Source organism: Rosa chinensis, chromosome 2, assembly GCF_002994745.2.
Source record: "Rosa chinensis cultivar Old Blush chromosome 2, RchiOBHm-V2, whole genome shotgun sequence".
Taxonomy (NCBI): Eukaryota; Viridiplantae; Streptophyta; class Magnoliopsida; order Rosales; family Rosaceae; genus Rosa; species Rosa chinensis.
The window spans coordinates 27,261,738-27,278,265 of NC_037089.1; the positions used below are offsets into that span (position 1 = coordinate 27,261,738).

The 16,528-nt window shown below is 40.4% G+C and overlaps 1 protein-coding gene across 1 annotated transcript; it reads left to right on the plus strand.

The window, feature by feature from the left end:
• The first annotated feature begins 10,040 nt into the window (after nt 1–10,040).
• On the plus strand, nt 10,041–12,583 carry LOC112190787 (glucan 1,3-beta-glucosidase-like). Its single transcript, XM_040513339.1, is given in 8 exon segments — nt 10,041–10,159; nt 10,277–10,457; nt 11,041–11,243; nt 11,427–11,576; nt 11,808–12,001; nt 12,004–12,135; nt 12,280–12,373; nt 12,375–12,583. Coding segments are annotated over 8 exon segments (1,161 nt in total). The 3' UTR covers nt 12,463–12,583.
• Nucleotides 12,584–16,528: the final 3,945 nt, after the last annotated feature.

Here is a 16,528-nt window from a genome sequence, read left to right on the forward strand (position 1 = left end):
GGATTTTTCTTCTGCCTCTTTGGCTCCGCCCCCTTAACGTCAATACCAGTGTAGGTAACGTCCTCCTTGTTCCCGCCCTGATGGCGGTGCCTATGGTACCTCTTCTTCTTGCCAGGTAGCAAAACTTCCTCGCTCCCAGTTGACCAGGCAGACAGAGAAGATATGGAGCCCGACACCGGCTTCTTTCCTCTTCTGATATCGGCAATAGTGACAACGTCCCCGACAAGAGGCTGGTCGCTCTGGGTAACAGGGGCCTTAGGATCAGGATGCCCGTACCCATAGTCGTCGATCTCAAGGAGAAGTTCATTAAGTAAGCGACCTGTAGCCTTCGACGAGAGATCGACATCAATGTGCAGGGCATCTTTTCCTTGGCTCATAAGCATGTCCATTAGCGCGTTGTCGTTCATTTTTTCGTCTTCCTTGCCTTTATGGGGTTTCCTCTTCGGCACTTTCACTGCAAGTAATGTGAAAAATCAATCTCCAAGTAAAAAAAAAAAAAAAGGCATATATATAATAGTACAAATACGGATGTATGTGTACAGGAAACCAGCTTCACCGGAGAGTCTCCCTAGGCCTAGCCTATCCAGTACGGAGTACCAGATGAACCTATAGGAGCTTCTTTCTTCTTCACTCCATACAACATATACCTAGGCTATCTGTTTTCTCTCAACCTCAGACAGTGAGTAGGACTGGTCCCCGATGGCCTGAAACGTACCCGTTAGTTCCATTTCTTATTCCAAATCTGCCAATGTCCTCCAGTAAGAAACACCTTATTCCTCCACCTCTTGCTCTGAGAGGTGGGCATATCAGTGAAGAGGGGCTCGTAGTCCCGGGCAGCAAACGTCACGGTCCCTTAACAAGACTATTTCCTCGAGTATAGGACCAGGTACATGGCTCGGAATTCGTTGATGATGGGCCACCCTTGCTGGCACAAGTCCCATATGGCCATCATACTCAAAATTTGTCGCCAAGCATTCGGGGTTAACTGCCCCGGTGACAGGTTCAGCATCCGCATGAGATATTGTAGGCACCGGGGCAGCGGTAATGACAACCCTTGGTGGAATTGGTTCTCATGCAGCGCCACCCATCTCGGGGGAGGATTCACTGCCAGCTCACCATCCTTGAGAGGCCTAAGTTCTACCTCATCCAGTATCCCCCACTTTAGCCTCATCGCGATGATTTCCTTCATTGTATACTTCTCCCAGGCTTGTTGCACACAGTCCCGTCTACTAGCGTATATCTTGGTTTAGGTATACCCTCAGGAATGGCCACCATAACTAGTTGCTTCTCCCCGACATCATCCTCGCTTTCAGTCCTATCGGTATGCTCACTACTAGCCGAAAACACTCCAGTTGAGGATCCGGTGTTTTCTGCCAACTCCTTACGGGTACTACTACGAGCCAGGTACCGGTCAATATCTGTCTCCGCTTGTCTCGTGGAAGACTGATACGACGACCCCGCATCCCCAGCCTTGGTTTCTGTTTCCATCCTAGAACTATGCCAACCCTGGCCACAAATTCGTTATCTGGAATCAGAAACACAGGGACTAGCCCAAGTCTAAATCTGGGACTTAGGTGAAGTGTGGATCGTTCCCCACTTCCCAAAACCCAGAAAATCAAACCCCAAAACCCAGAAAAGCAAGCAAAACCCAGCAAATCAAACATGTTACCCAAAAACACCCATATCAAAATACCAAATCATCGCACTAGGCAATTTCTACAGACTTTGGCATACAATTCATTCTGAACAGATTTAGTGCAACAAGAATAATTCGCAGAAACGCAAAACCCACATAAGTCAAACGAAACTCAGAAAAGCAAACCATAACCCAAGCATAAACTGCAATAGATCAAAGTAAACAAACCAAAACTACATTCTCTTACCTCTTTTGCTACAATCGCTTGTCCAGCTAAGATGTCTCCAAAGATTTGAGCTTCAAACCCTTTGTCTCTCCTCTCTACAATGACAGCAACCGAAAGAAGAATATTTTTTTCGAGAACTTGCAAATAATGAGAAGGGAAACAGTCTGTTTCCCTCTTAAATTCAATCTCCAAGCATCACAGCCTTCGAAGACGAAAGACCTTTAACCATAGGATCATTACACGTGTCCCACGCATCTCCCCACCCCTCGAAACTGTCAATTGATGGGACGGGCATTTATTGCACAGCTCACTCTGCCCCACGTGGCTGACATGCACCACCAACCCTTTCGGGTATCAGAGGCTCAAGCCCTCGTTCTACCCCATCGGGTACCAGAGGCTCAAGTCCTCATTCTACCCTTCCGGGTATCAGATGCTCAAGTCCTCGTTCTACCCCATTGGGTACTTGGCTCAAGCCCTTGTTCTACGCCATCGGGTACCAGAGGTTCAAGCCCTCATTCTACCCTTCCAGGTATCAGTGGCCCAAGTCCTCGTTCTTCCCCATCGGGTACCAAAGGTTCAAACCCTCATTCTACCCTTTCGGGTATCAGTGGCTCAAGCCCTCGTTCTACCCCATCGGGTACTAGAGATTCAAGCCCTCATTCTACCCTTCCGGGTCTCAGTGGCCCAAGCCCTCGTTCTACCCCATCAGGTACCAGAGGTTCAAGCCCTCATTCTACCCTTCCGGGTATCAGTGGCCCAAGTCCTCATTCTACCCCATTGGGTACCAGAGGTTTAAGCCCTCATTCTACCCTTTCGGGTCTCAATGTTCCAAGCTCGTTCTACCCCATCGGGTACCAGAGGTCCAAGCCCTCATTCTACCCTTCCAGGTCTCAGTGGCCCAAGCCCTCGTTCTACCCCATCGGGTACCAGAGATTCAAGCCCTCATTCTACCCTTCCGGGTATCAGTGGCCCAATTCCTCATTCTACCTCATCGAGTACCAGAGATTCAAGCCCTCAGAAAACCCCAGTTGGTACCGGAGGCTCAAGACCTCCAACGGTACCCAGATGTTTTCTTTAACCTTTATGGGTTAAATGGGGAGCACTGTAGATTAGCTACCTACAGCGTAACCCGCTCAAGACATCTCTTGCACGGGAACTTGGGGGACTCCCTACAGGCACACCAATGCCAAACCTTGTGACTAAAATATTAAGTCCCCACCCAAGAAACATCTTGAACGGGAACTTGGGGGACTTGTACATACTAGGGAAGTCTTCACTAGGTTTGGCACTATCGGCTGGGGCCCATCGGGACTCCCAGGTACTATACCATGGGTCGGTTTCACGACCCACCATAGCGGGGCTCATATAGGATGTCACCACAGGCACCCAGGGCCCTGGGCATGGCTAGCACAGCCCATCTGATTACATTGCAGATGGCTGATTAGGCATAAGGAGAATAGCCTGCGTCCCACATCGAAGATAGGGGAAACTTCATTCTCATGCTAGAGTATTAAAGCATTAGTATAACCACCTTTTACGGGTAATAACTCCTTTATCTACTATTTACTTGATCTACGCATATATTAGTATCTTACTCAGGCATCGGAGAGGCGTAAACCGTCCGGCACAGTTTACCCCTCTAATGCTGTGTTCTTGGTTCAGGATTTAGGAGTTGGATCGGTACTCCAGGTGGTATAGCATTTTGTGTGAGGTACCAGGAGAAAGCCACCAGAAACAATGTGATCTCGTCACTTTAGTGGGGATCAAGATGAGACATAGTGAGAATAGGCTATGACAATTTCTGTCGTTCCTTCTTAACATCCGTGTTCTTATCTTCCTATAATGATGGGAAGACTGTCTCATCAAAGTGACAATCTGCAAGACATGCTGTAAAGAGATCGCCTAGTAAGGGTATTAATTGGCAGACAATTGTTGGAGTCTCATATCCAACGTATTTGCCCATTCATCTGTGAGGACCCATCTTAGTGCGTTGTGGCGGCGCAATAGGCACATAAATGACACACTCAAATACGCGTAGGTACGAGATACTTATACCTAGACTAGCTGTACTGTAGAGATAGATTGAGTAGCGGTGAGTAGTAGATGAATTAGCATAGTTGCAAGCAATATTGCATAACCCAAAGAGTATATAAGGAGATTGGTGTGCATTATCAATGTTCAGACTATCATCGTGGTCATTTCCAAGAGACCATTTAGGTGTGTACATGGAAATATAATGTCCAACATCAGTCCCAGTGATATGCAATAACCATCATAAGATTTCGATGTAAACTCTCTAGCATTGTCAAGTCCAATTGACTGAATGGGATGATCTGGGGAGTGAGCTTGTGGTCATATGATATGTGCTAGGAGTGTAGTATAAGTAGCATGACAAGTAGACAATGGCACAACACGTGACCAGCGTGTTTGCGTGTCAACTGTCAACCAACATTATGAAATATTTAAATGTCCGCAAGTTTGTTGAATCAGTCCACAAAATCCCCTCTGATTCTATGTAAGAACATAATAAGTATTTTTGTATCCTTTGGATAGGACGATCCTAATTTCTATAAGGAACAGGCTTTGCAGAACAAGTGAGAGGCCTTAGAAGCAACCAATAAGGATTTTGATTGGGCATGAGCGACTGAAAATGCTATCAGAGGTAAAATTAGTGATTACATCACCGCTCATAGAGTTATGGCCATGGGAAACATCATCCATGGTGTCATGGCCATGAGAGACGCCTACCATGGCGTCATTAGAGTGGATAGGGGCGGTTGTGCCAGAGGTAGTGGTGGCTGTCACACTCAGTCTAGGAATCAACCTTTGATTATTGCTTCATTTTGCTCGAAAGAATGGATGTCCATGTGAAGTCTTTAGTAGATGGATCATCATATCATGACTAGGATGACCTATCATGTTGTGCCAAAGCCAATATGTGTCTAAATCTAAGAGATCTTCTCTCATAACTTCATTGGATTTGATGGCTTGAATAGTGGTGACATAAAATCCACTAGAGCGACAGATAAGTTTATTTAAAATGCGCATTTGTTCGCAATCATTAGAGGTATTAAAAATGAACTCTTTTTCAATCTCTACATACGTTTCTGCATGGAATTTGTTGGCTTGAATAGCTCAATAGGATTCGATTCGCCCTAGGAGCGTAAAAAGTTTTTGTGACAATAATCAAGGTGCCATTTGGCAAGAGGAATTTGGGCAATTCCATGTCCTTGAACTAATTCTAATGTCCAAGTCATCGTAGTCACAAAGTAATACGCTCAGAATTTTGTTTGGAGTCAAAATGAAAAGAACCCGAAATTTTATTCATAAGCCAACAGAGTACATCATTTTTTCTTAACTATTAAGAGAATCTAATCAAAATACTAGCTAATGCAAAACAAAGGTAGTCGTTTGACTTCTTTTGGTAACTCCAAAACAAATATGACCAGGTGAGTAGAGAAATGTTAGCGGAGCAAAGCTCGCTTAAGTACCACTTATCTCAAAACCTTCCTAGACATCATAATCACTTTGGATTAGCCTAGTTGAAGAAAAACTAAACTAATGGCATTTAGTACAACATATATGGCAATTGCCTATTACATCTCTTGAAAAATAAAGACTTTATTTAAAATCGCCAGTCTCTTGATCTTGACCTAATTTGAAGTCTTCAACCCTTAGTTCGAGATCACCTTCTTGATCTTCTTATTCCACATAATGAGCTTCTCTTGCTTCACAATATGCTTTGTAGGCGATGACAATACTCTCACGGGCTCTACAAATGTGTGCCCAATGACCGAATGCTCCACATCGAGAACATGCATCTTTGTGCTCATGCTCTCTTGATTGAGCTGCTTTGAAAGAGTCATTAGGATGACTCTTAGTGTTGGCGGCGCCACCAAAATGGTCAGAGGCGTTGCCTCCCTCTTTCTTTCCACGTTGACCTCTTCGGTTTCGTGTCCGCCTATTTTGACGGTTACCTTCCTCATTAGAGCAAGAATATGGACCAGAATGTCCAGAATTGTCCCTAGATTTATGGATTCGCTCTTAGTGCCCTCTCTTAGGGGCGCGACTATAATTGTACTCCGAAATAGGCTTTATTCCTATAAGTCTTGAATTATAGTTCTTCACAAAGATGTTGTCATACTTTTCAGTGATGTTCATAGCTCCAATGAGCTCATGAAACCACTACCAGCAAAAAAGCCATTAGACACTAATTCCAATCCGTATGTATTGGCTTCATTACTTACTGAAATATGTGCGCAATGGTCTTTAGCAACCCTACATTCACAGATTATTTATCTGTTCATTTTGGTGGGGTGGTCTTTGCCTTTTGCATACAGAAATGAAAGTCTGTGTGAGAAATTCAATGAGACCCACTCATATTAGATTCTCATTTATCTTTTACCATCAAATCAAGATCAGTGTGAATTCCGATAAAAAAAAAAATCAGTGTGAATGAATGCTTGAAATATTAATTTTACATATTTCCATATTTTTATGGTAAATACTAATAATTAATAATTTGGTTTCTTGTTCTAGTTTAATGGTAATTATAATGAATTAGTCATCACCGTCCCAATCTGCAATTGTCTTGCAAGTCTTCCTTCATAACATCACGTCTTCCATATATGCAGCAACATCCACCCCAAGAACACTCAAGATATCTCAGTTCATCTTATTCATTGCCCACGAGATTTAACCAAACCTGAGACAAAGATCACTATAACTGAACAATTAAATTCAAGGTAGGATTAAACATGACTGACAAAATGATAAGCTCCTCCCTTACCTGAGATCAAAAGCCAGCACCAAGATCATATGAGTAGCTAATACATCGCAAAGCCTAGATGAGAGAAACCGATAGTACCACAAAAGTGATTTGAGATTTGGGAACAGATCTGAAATTTGAGATACGTAAGAGAAAACCCAGATCTGAGATCTCATAGTCAAATATCATGACCGTATCTTCCACCTCCATGAACTCACCAACTTTCTGGCCTGTACTTCGAGTTGTACCAACAAAAATCATCCCCAAAGGCACATAGTGGATTTGAATCCAAAATACAATCTCAGAAAAATCGATCTCGTCTTTCTCTGAGATCCCATCAGAAAATGCAATCAAAAATCTAGATCAACGGAGTATTAAGAGTAAAAACAGGTAAAACAAGAGAGATGGAAAATCAAAGATGGAAATCGAAAGGATGGGTTGGTAAAAGATGGTGCAGGAAAGAAGTGCCCTTCAAAAATAAAGTAAAGCTCACAGGGAGGCGTAAGAGAAAAGCAGAGCTCTCATGAGTTTATTACTAATTTTCTTTTTGGTAAAGACCAAAGCAACGCCCATGCCAATACTTTCACATGGGCATCAGTCAATGGCTCAATGCTTTCACGCGGACATCAGTAAATATTATCTTAATTGTACAGATATCTGTAATTATAATTTATTTCACAATTGGTCATTATTGTAATCTCAATTTCCTAATTTTATTACGTACAGATGTCTGTATGTATATTTATTGTCATGAATATCAGTGTAAGTTAAAATATATTAATTTAAAATCTCACACGGATATCTGTAGGTATCTTTAAACATACACACATCCGTGTAAGTTAAAATATAGAGTAGTGCTACATACACAAAAAATTTATACAAAAAACTAATACCAAAGGATGTGGCATACTACGTGGCATATATCCAGTCATCACCTTCAATTAAATAATCTGCAACATATTATCTATCTTATAATATTCATTTTCAATTAACCTAAAAATGTAAAAAAAAGAAAGAAAAAATTAAAATAACTTCCTTGTCTAAAAGGAAGACGTGATGATCAAACAAAGCAATTTATAACTCTGCAAATCTAACAATTCACAAATGTATAGAAAGAGATGGATGCTTATAGATACCTAGCCTTGAAAAATTAAACATTCTTTTTTTTTTTTTGAGAAGAGAAAAAAAAAATTAAACATAATTAAAATAAGTCATGTAATCTAACTAAGATGTTGCTCATCGTTAGAAATTTGAAGCATCGACCTTCGAATCTTCAACTATTGATTAAGGCACTTGAGGAAGGTTGAGGAAGATGTCGATGCTGCAAGGATTCTTGGCTTTGGATTAGAGGCCGGAGGAATAGTAAAGTGTCTTTGCATGATTTGCCATTCTTTGACAATTTTATCGGATTCTTGTCTATAATTTTATCCTCGTCTATGATTGTATCCATGATTTCATGGCTATGGCGGGTCATCTTCACTGTGAAGGACTCTGGAGGTGTTCTATCAAAATAAAAATGTTAATTGTTGATTTTTATTTTAAATGAAAAAGAATAAAATAGGAAGACATGCAGAAAATTATTAGGATTAAGATGATGATGTGGCACATGCCACTTCATTTGGTATAGGTTTTTTGTATAACATTTTGAGATCTTAAGCATTTTCCTCAAATATATTAATTTAACATTTCACACTAATATATGTGGGTCTCTTTAAACACACACACATCTGTGTAAGTGAAAATCTATTAATTTAACATCTCACACTGATATCGGTGGATCTCTTTAAACACACACACATCCGTGTAAGTTAAAATATATTAATTTAACATCTCACACTGATATCTGTGGGTTCTCCTTAAACACACACACATCTGTACATATAATTATAATAAATATTCTTGTGGTCCCAGTCTAGCATATTACATACAGATATGTGTGTCAATTAATCTTTTCACACAAATATCTGTTTAAACTAATCGTTTATACTGATATCTGTAGCTAATTTAAATCAGTATGATTAAAATCAGTGTGCATTGGTTGTTTTGCTAGTAGTGAACCTTGTGATCTGTCCTGCAGTAATATTGATTCGATAGTTCTTAGCAACCATAAAAATAGAGACAGGGAAGGTAGAGAGAGCCCTCTCAATCAACATCGCCTCTGTGATCTCTTTATTACAGAATTCCATTAAGGATTTAATGCGAAGTGCTTCCGAGTTGTAATCAAGAACTGTCTTGAAATCACAGAAGCGGAGGTTATGTCATCTCACTTCTAGGTCAAGTAGGGAGTCACAAACGTTGCCAAAGAGTTCTTCGAGTGAGACCCGCAGCCTTCTAGGGTCTTCTTCATTCAAATACTCATACTGGAGTGAATCATCCATATGTCGAGTCATTGGGATGACTGCTTCCGCCTTATTTGCCTCCAAGGCTGCTCTATTTGCTTCCAAAGCTTAAGCTTGCTCAACAGTTAGCACTTCCAGCCTAGGCTCAAGAATCGTATCCGGGATTCCTTGGGGAAAACCTAAACAATCACTATTGCAAGTCATCGAAACAATGAAAGGATAAGTCGAATCCCACCAAACTAAACTCCTAGGGACCATGAACAGCTTCAGAATGTAATACTTGGAACGATCTCCACTCATCAATCACTTTAATGTCTTATTGCGTTCCAAATCTTTGCTACCAAATTCAATAAATGAATTGATGATATAGTGGATGCACCAAGAAAGGTCATTGATTTTTTGATATTTCCAAATCCAGAATTAGACTAAACATATGTATAGTTGATTTATATATATGAGATTATAAGTTATACATAAGATTTGAGGAGTTTGCGTAGCACCAACGTAAACGCCATCACGAAATATATTCAAGGCTATAACTCAGTCAAGAGATTGGAGATTAAACAGTTCCTGCACGTCTTTTAGAAAGTACAAAAACTCAAGTTCCTTGATGTGCTTGACTTGAAGTAAGTACAAATTGCATGTGGTCAAGTACTTTGTAATATATACAAGTTGCTTGCTAGTCAAGTCAAGTGAATGGGTGTCGATATGTACAATTCATTGTGTGAATGCATGACCTTGCCAAATAATGGATTCCTTGTAGTTGTATATATATGTAGCCCATGAATAGTTCCTCAACGAAATAAAAATGGCATTTTATCACTTAACCATTTACTTTGTTGCTTCTCTTTCCTTGGCATAGGAGTTAAAGTTGCCACTCAAAGATGTGAATTTGGGGAACTAGCGTGTCGTAGAGGGCTAGATGCAATTAGAACTCTGATAATATACCCAGGAAACGTTTTTTGGTACAACTTAACTATCAGTTCCTTTAGCATTAGCCCAACTTCTCTACTAATTAGTTGTTATAATTTTTAACAACAAGAAAAGCTTTTGATTTTGTTGATTGGCAGGATGGGACTCGAGTGCAATTTAAGTCCACAAAAATTGCAGAAGTATTTGTCCGTGAATCAAGGTGGTGGTTCCACTATTCTTGTTGACAAGCTTGAACCCAGTGCTTGGAAACTTTCAAGGTACCATTTTTAGTTTGACTTTTGTTTATTGGTGTACCAAACTATGCTTAGTTCTTGTGTTCAATGCTTTGATTGTTGTTTTTACCTCTGTTTAATCAATAATGCATGCACATGCAGCTGTGGAGGACCAATCAATCATCTTTCAACTTCAGAACCTATGATAGATCAACCTTTTGTGGGAAAGTCAAAGGTTAGCAGCAAGGTCTTAGTAAAGAGAACCATGCAAGAACTTGGTGACATCGAGATATTTCAGATTGAGACTGAAATTGAGGAACCACAAGATGAAAAAACCTTTCGAGTATGCATTCGATCATCCAATGGTAACTATGTCTAGGTACGTACATTCTCTGATTAGGATTTAGAAGCAGCTAGTATACTTGATATATTAGTATGTTAGTAAATAGTTTGACGACATGACAATCATCCCTGTGTATGTTGTCATTTGGCCAAACTGGAGAATAAAGTGACTGCGGAGTATGGTCCAGCTGGAGTATCAGGATGGAAAGACAGTGATCCATCTGCCTTTATTATGACAATAGTAAAAACTTTACGAGGTGAATACCAACTCACCAATGGTTATTGTAACACCCAAAACTGCACATCTCCAGCTTGAGCACATCACAGTGTCGCGAGTCTCTAAAACATAAATCAAATGATCGATCTACATTCTAGAGAACCGCAAGGCATTTTGTTTTAAAAAAAAACTTTTTGTAAAAAACACAGCGGAAGCTTATAAATATTTTTTAGATGAAAACATTTGAGTAGCTAAAATTTGTTTCAGTACGTTATGGTTCAGAAGTAGCTTCCAAAGTCCTGCATGTTAGTGAACGTTTATCTTTACCAAGCAAGAATTAATAAATCCATATGCATATATGTATAAGTATTCTATGCTTCATTTATATAATAATTGGGACACTTACATCACTGAAGACGATTTCAAGTACATGTCATCAAATGGCTTGAATGCGGTGAGGATCCTAGTTGGGTGGTGGATTGCATATAAAGGTCAAACACGGACATCGCCTTTTGTTAGGGGAGCTGGAGACTGTTTAAAAGCCTTGGACAATGCTTTAACTTGGGCAAAGTGAGTACTGAAAAATTGATCATCATACAACACACGTCCGTAGATATACTTGCATACATAAGTGCACACTAAGCATGTCCACACGCTGCTATACATAAACCACAAATAGAGAATGTAATGCTTAAAGTTAGAACTTAGAACTATTAATTACAGGTTCACAGTATTCTTTGAAGATATGTGCAGAAACACTGGAATGAAGGTGATTATAGACCTACATGCTGTTGAAGGTTCCCAAAATGGCAATGATCACAATGGAACAAGAGATGGCTCTCAGGAATGGGAAGATAAATACATAGACAAGACTGTGGAAGTTATAGAATTCTTAGCAGCAAGGTTAATTTTATGTCATGCACTACATGCGCATGTATATGTATATCATGCATGTTACATTGCCAAACTCTAAATTGAGCACCAAATGAGTCCCATGGAATAATACTTCCATAACATAACATGCTAAACAATTGAACAATTCAATTCATTAAATGATCAACCCATTTATGTTTGTAAGAGTAATTTCTCATTATTAAGCTTAGACTTGAGCCTAACAACTTATATTATGTGTAGATTTGCTGGTAACCCAGCTTTTGCAGCAATTGAGTTGCTGAATGAGCCTCTAGCACCATGTGTGACTATATACAACCTCAAAAAGTATTACAAAGTAGGATATGATGTAGTAAGGAAGTACACTTCAAGTGCCTATGTGATCCTATCAAACCGCTTGGGAAGTGCTGATCCAAAGGAGCTCATCTCATTTGCCCAAGGCATTACTACAGCTTATATTTAGACAAGTTCAACGGCTTCAGTGTGCAACAAAATATTAATTTCATCTACAACCAACGAGGTTCTGATCTCACTGCTGTGATCAATTTTAATGGACCCCTCACTTTTGTTGGTAAGACATGATCGAAGCAATCAACACTTATCAATCTATGACCATTCTGTTTGATTTTTCTTCAAACAAACAAGAATTTACAATACAAAGGCATGATAACCTACATTAGTTAAGACTAAGCTCCGTACTTTGTGCACTCTACAGGGGAATGGATTGCAGGATGGGCAATAAATGGAGCATCTATGCAAGACTACCAGAGATTTGCCAAAGCACAACTAGATGTTTACGGCCGTGCTACTTGGATGGGCATACTGGTCTTATAAGTGTCAGTACAATCTCTGGACCCTCAAATGGATGATTGAGAATAACTACATAAAACTCAATTAGTAACTTCTATAATCTGGAATAATGTTGATAAATTCAGCGGCCTTTGGACTCTATCAAAATAAAATGAGGAAAATAGCAAAGTGCTTTTATCTCTGATGCTTAATGTGGATTTAAATGCTAATAACCAAGCATCCTTATATCAAAATAAATTTATGTTCTTATGGAACAAACTTGTCTCAGTAGCAGCATTATTTTTTTCAATTAATATTTTGTAAGCGACATAGCCTTTCTGTTTTTGGACATGAGACTCTTGTTTCCTCATGCATATTACAAGCATAAATATGTGATCCATTTAATCAAGGATTCAAATTTTGATTTTGGTACTTCAAACTTTAGAAAATTTGAGAGAAAATTTCAGTTAAAAATAACGAAATCATATTCATTGCATTTATAAAATTAAATTTTTGAATGAAATTTTTATATAAACTAAACTCAGTCATAATAAACCTATTTACAACGCAATCTCTCTAAAATTGTACATATATAATAGAGTTATGATATTTAATATGGATGAGTAATTAAGTAGTAGGTTGTTAAACTAAAGTTTTCATCTATATGACTATATGAAATTATAAATGTGTTGTAAATTGATAATATGAATGTATTAAAAAAAATTGATGGCTAGAACCCAGTGAGAGGCTTGGTTCTCACGCATTTTTCACTAATAATTAGAAAAATATAACATGAAAGGGGGGAGTAATACCAAAACCTAGCGAATGAAAATGAACAAATACTACAAAAGCTGTTGAATATGATTTTCATTGATCTGTATGTTTACAATTGTACCATTATATAGCTAAGATCTGCTCTACTGTTACCAACAGAATTCGATGCTATAAATACAAATATTCAAAACTAATCTACAGTTATACAATCAGTTTTGATTGTGGAGATGTTACACAATCAGTTGTGATTGTGGAGAGGTTACACAATCAAAACACACAATCAGTTTTGATTGTGGAGAGGTTACACAATCAGTTTTGATTGTGGAGAGGAAATCAATGTAGGAGAGTGATTTTCTCTAACACCCCCCTTCAAACTTTGCGGCTCAGGACGCACAAGTTTGGTACACATGAGATTATGGCGCTACTTGTGAAGTGGTTTAGTAAGAAGATCAGCCGGTTGATCGACGGAAGGGACAAAATGAACCTGATGACTCCCAAGAGCTACCTTTTCACGAACAAAGTGGTAATCTAACTCGATGTGCTTGGTGCGAGTGTGGAAGACCGGATCAGAATCCATATATGTAGCACTGAGGTTATCACAGTAAAGCAAAATGGGGTACTGAATATGGACACCAAGTTCATATAGTAAGAAGTCTAACCAAGTTGTCTCAGCACTGGAATGAGCAAGAGATCGATATTCAGATTCTGCACTGGAGCGAGCAATGGTAGGTTGCTTTTTGGAACACCAAGAGACAAGGGTATTGCCAAGGTAAATGAGATAGCCAAAGGTGGAATGGCGAGATTCTAGGTAGCCGGCCCAATCAACATCAGAGTAAGCAGAAAGGTGGGCAGGTTGGCGTTGAGGACTGAAATTAAGACCATGGCCTACTGTACCTTTGACATAGTGGAGAATACGTTTGGCTGCAATGAGATGCGGGGCACGAGGTTGACTCATGAATTGTGACACAGAATTGACCGCAAAGGCGATGTCAGGGCGTGTAATGGTTAGGTACTGCAAGGAGCCAACCATCTCACGAAAGGTAGTTGGATTTTCAAGAAGATCCCCATCATGTGTGGTGAGAACAGCCTTTGCCGACATTGGGGTGCTCACTGGTTGACTGAGTAACAGATCAAGTTTCTCTAAAATATCATGAGCATACTTGAGTTGATTGATGTGAAGGCCGTTAGAATGAGGCCTGACCTGTAAACCAAGGAAATAGTGAAGGGGACCAAGATCCTTAATGTCAAATCCACGGCCCAAGGCATCAATAAAACTTTGAAGAAGCTGATCACTGCTGCCCGTCATGACAATGTCATCAACATAGAGTAAAAAAAAAATAGTATGTTGTCCATGTTGATAGATGAATAAAGATGAGTCAGGTTTACTATGTCGAAAACCAAAAGAAAGCAAAAAAGAGCTCATGCGATGAAACCAAGCACGGGGTGCTTGTTTGAGGACATATAGTGCTTTGTGAAGCTTACAGACATAGGAGGACTGAGAGGAATCGACGAAGCCAGGAGGCTGAGTCATGTAAACGTCTTCCTGAAAATAGCCATGGAGGAATGCATTTTTGACATCTAGCTGATGGAGAGGCCAACCCCTAGACATAGAAACACAAAGAACGGTCCAAATGGAAGCAGGCTTGATAACAGGACTATAGGTTTCACCATAGTCGATCCCGTGCTGCTGATGGAATCCTTTGGCAACAAGGCGGGCCTTCTAACGCTCGACTAAGCCATCCGGGTTTCGCTTAATGCGGAACACCCATTTGCAGCCCACAATATGTTGAGATAGAGAGGCAGGAACAAGGGACCATGTATGGTTTTTCAACAAAGCATTAATCTCCTCAGTCATGGCAGCTCCCCAATTCACATCTTTGGAAGCCTGAGTATAACAAGTCGGTTCCATGGAATTAATAACAGTTAAAAGAGCTTTTGGAATGGGATACTTTATAATGCCATCAGTGCGAATTCTGGGCTGGATGATCATCACGGAGTCGAGTCCTCATGGGGTGTGTTAGGGGAGGCGGAGGAGGCGCCGAGACTGGTGGAGGAGGAGGGGAAGGTACAACGACCGACGATGGAGGGTCGGTGGCGACTGGAGCTTCGACAATGACCAGAGAAGCGTCATCGTTTGGTTGCTGAGCGACAGTGGACTGAGCAGGCAGCTCGGGTGCATCCACCGGTCGGTGATGGCGGCGATAAGTCACAATCGGAGAAGCAACAGGAGGAGCACGACCAGGAGGCGGCGATGACGGAAGTGGAAGAACGAGATTGATGGACTGCCTATCTGATTCGAGAGACGTCAAGGGTGGATTTTGACCAGAGTGTGAACTGGGGGCATTGGGCTGCAGACTTGGACTTAGGTCAATGGGTTGCTCTAAGCGAGAAGGAAGGGTAGATTGCTCAATTTGGTGATAAGTTGGGCTTGGGCCAGATGACACTTCGGCAGGATGGCTTGCGGAGGTGCAATGTTAACTCGATTGGAGAGAAGAGTGAACTCGAAGGTAACTGAAGATGAATTAGCGTGTACCTGCAAGGTTTTGTAGGGAAAATTGGTTTCGTGAAATAAAACATGACGTGAGATATAGACACGACCAGTGTTTGGATCGAGACAACGATAACCTTTGTGTTGGGGACTATAACCAAGGAAGACATACTAGACACTACGACTAGATAATTTGTTGGGAACATTTGTACCTAGGTAAGGAAAACATGAGCAACCAAAAACACGAAGGGATGAATAAGAAGGAGGATGACCATAGAGACGTGTGTGAGGAGTATCCCAATTTAGAGTAGGAGCGGGAAGAAGGTTAATGAGATATACAGATGTGAGAACAGCCTTAGCCCAAAGATTTTGAGGAGTACCCGAGGTGAGAAGTAGAGTGCGAGCCATAGTGGCAATATGTCGATGTTTTCTTTCATCAAGCCCATTTTGTTGTGGAGTGTATGGACAAGAAAATCGTTGTTGGATGCCCGAAGAGTCACAAAACTGGGAGAAGGCATTGTTGACATATTCCGTACCATTGTCACTTTGAAGGTATTGGACAGAACTGTGGAAAATATTGTGAATCATGGCAACCAATTTTTGAAAGTGAGTAAGGACCTCATTTTTCTGGCGCATAGGATAAAGCCATGTATAGCGGGGGTATTCATATGTGAAAAGAACATAATATTTGAAGCCAGTGACAAACAAGGTAGGAGACATCCAGACATCACTATGAATTATAGAAAATAGAGAAGAGGCAGAAATATGTTTGGAAGGAAAATGTAATTGATGGGACTTGCTAAAAGCACAATTATTACAAAAAGAATTAAAAGAAAGTGTGGAACTAAGAGTAGATCCTAAACGAGCTAAAACGGAAGAGGAGGGATGACCTAAGCGATTGTGCCAAAGAGAC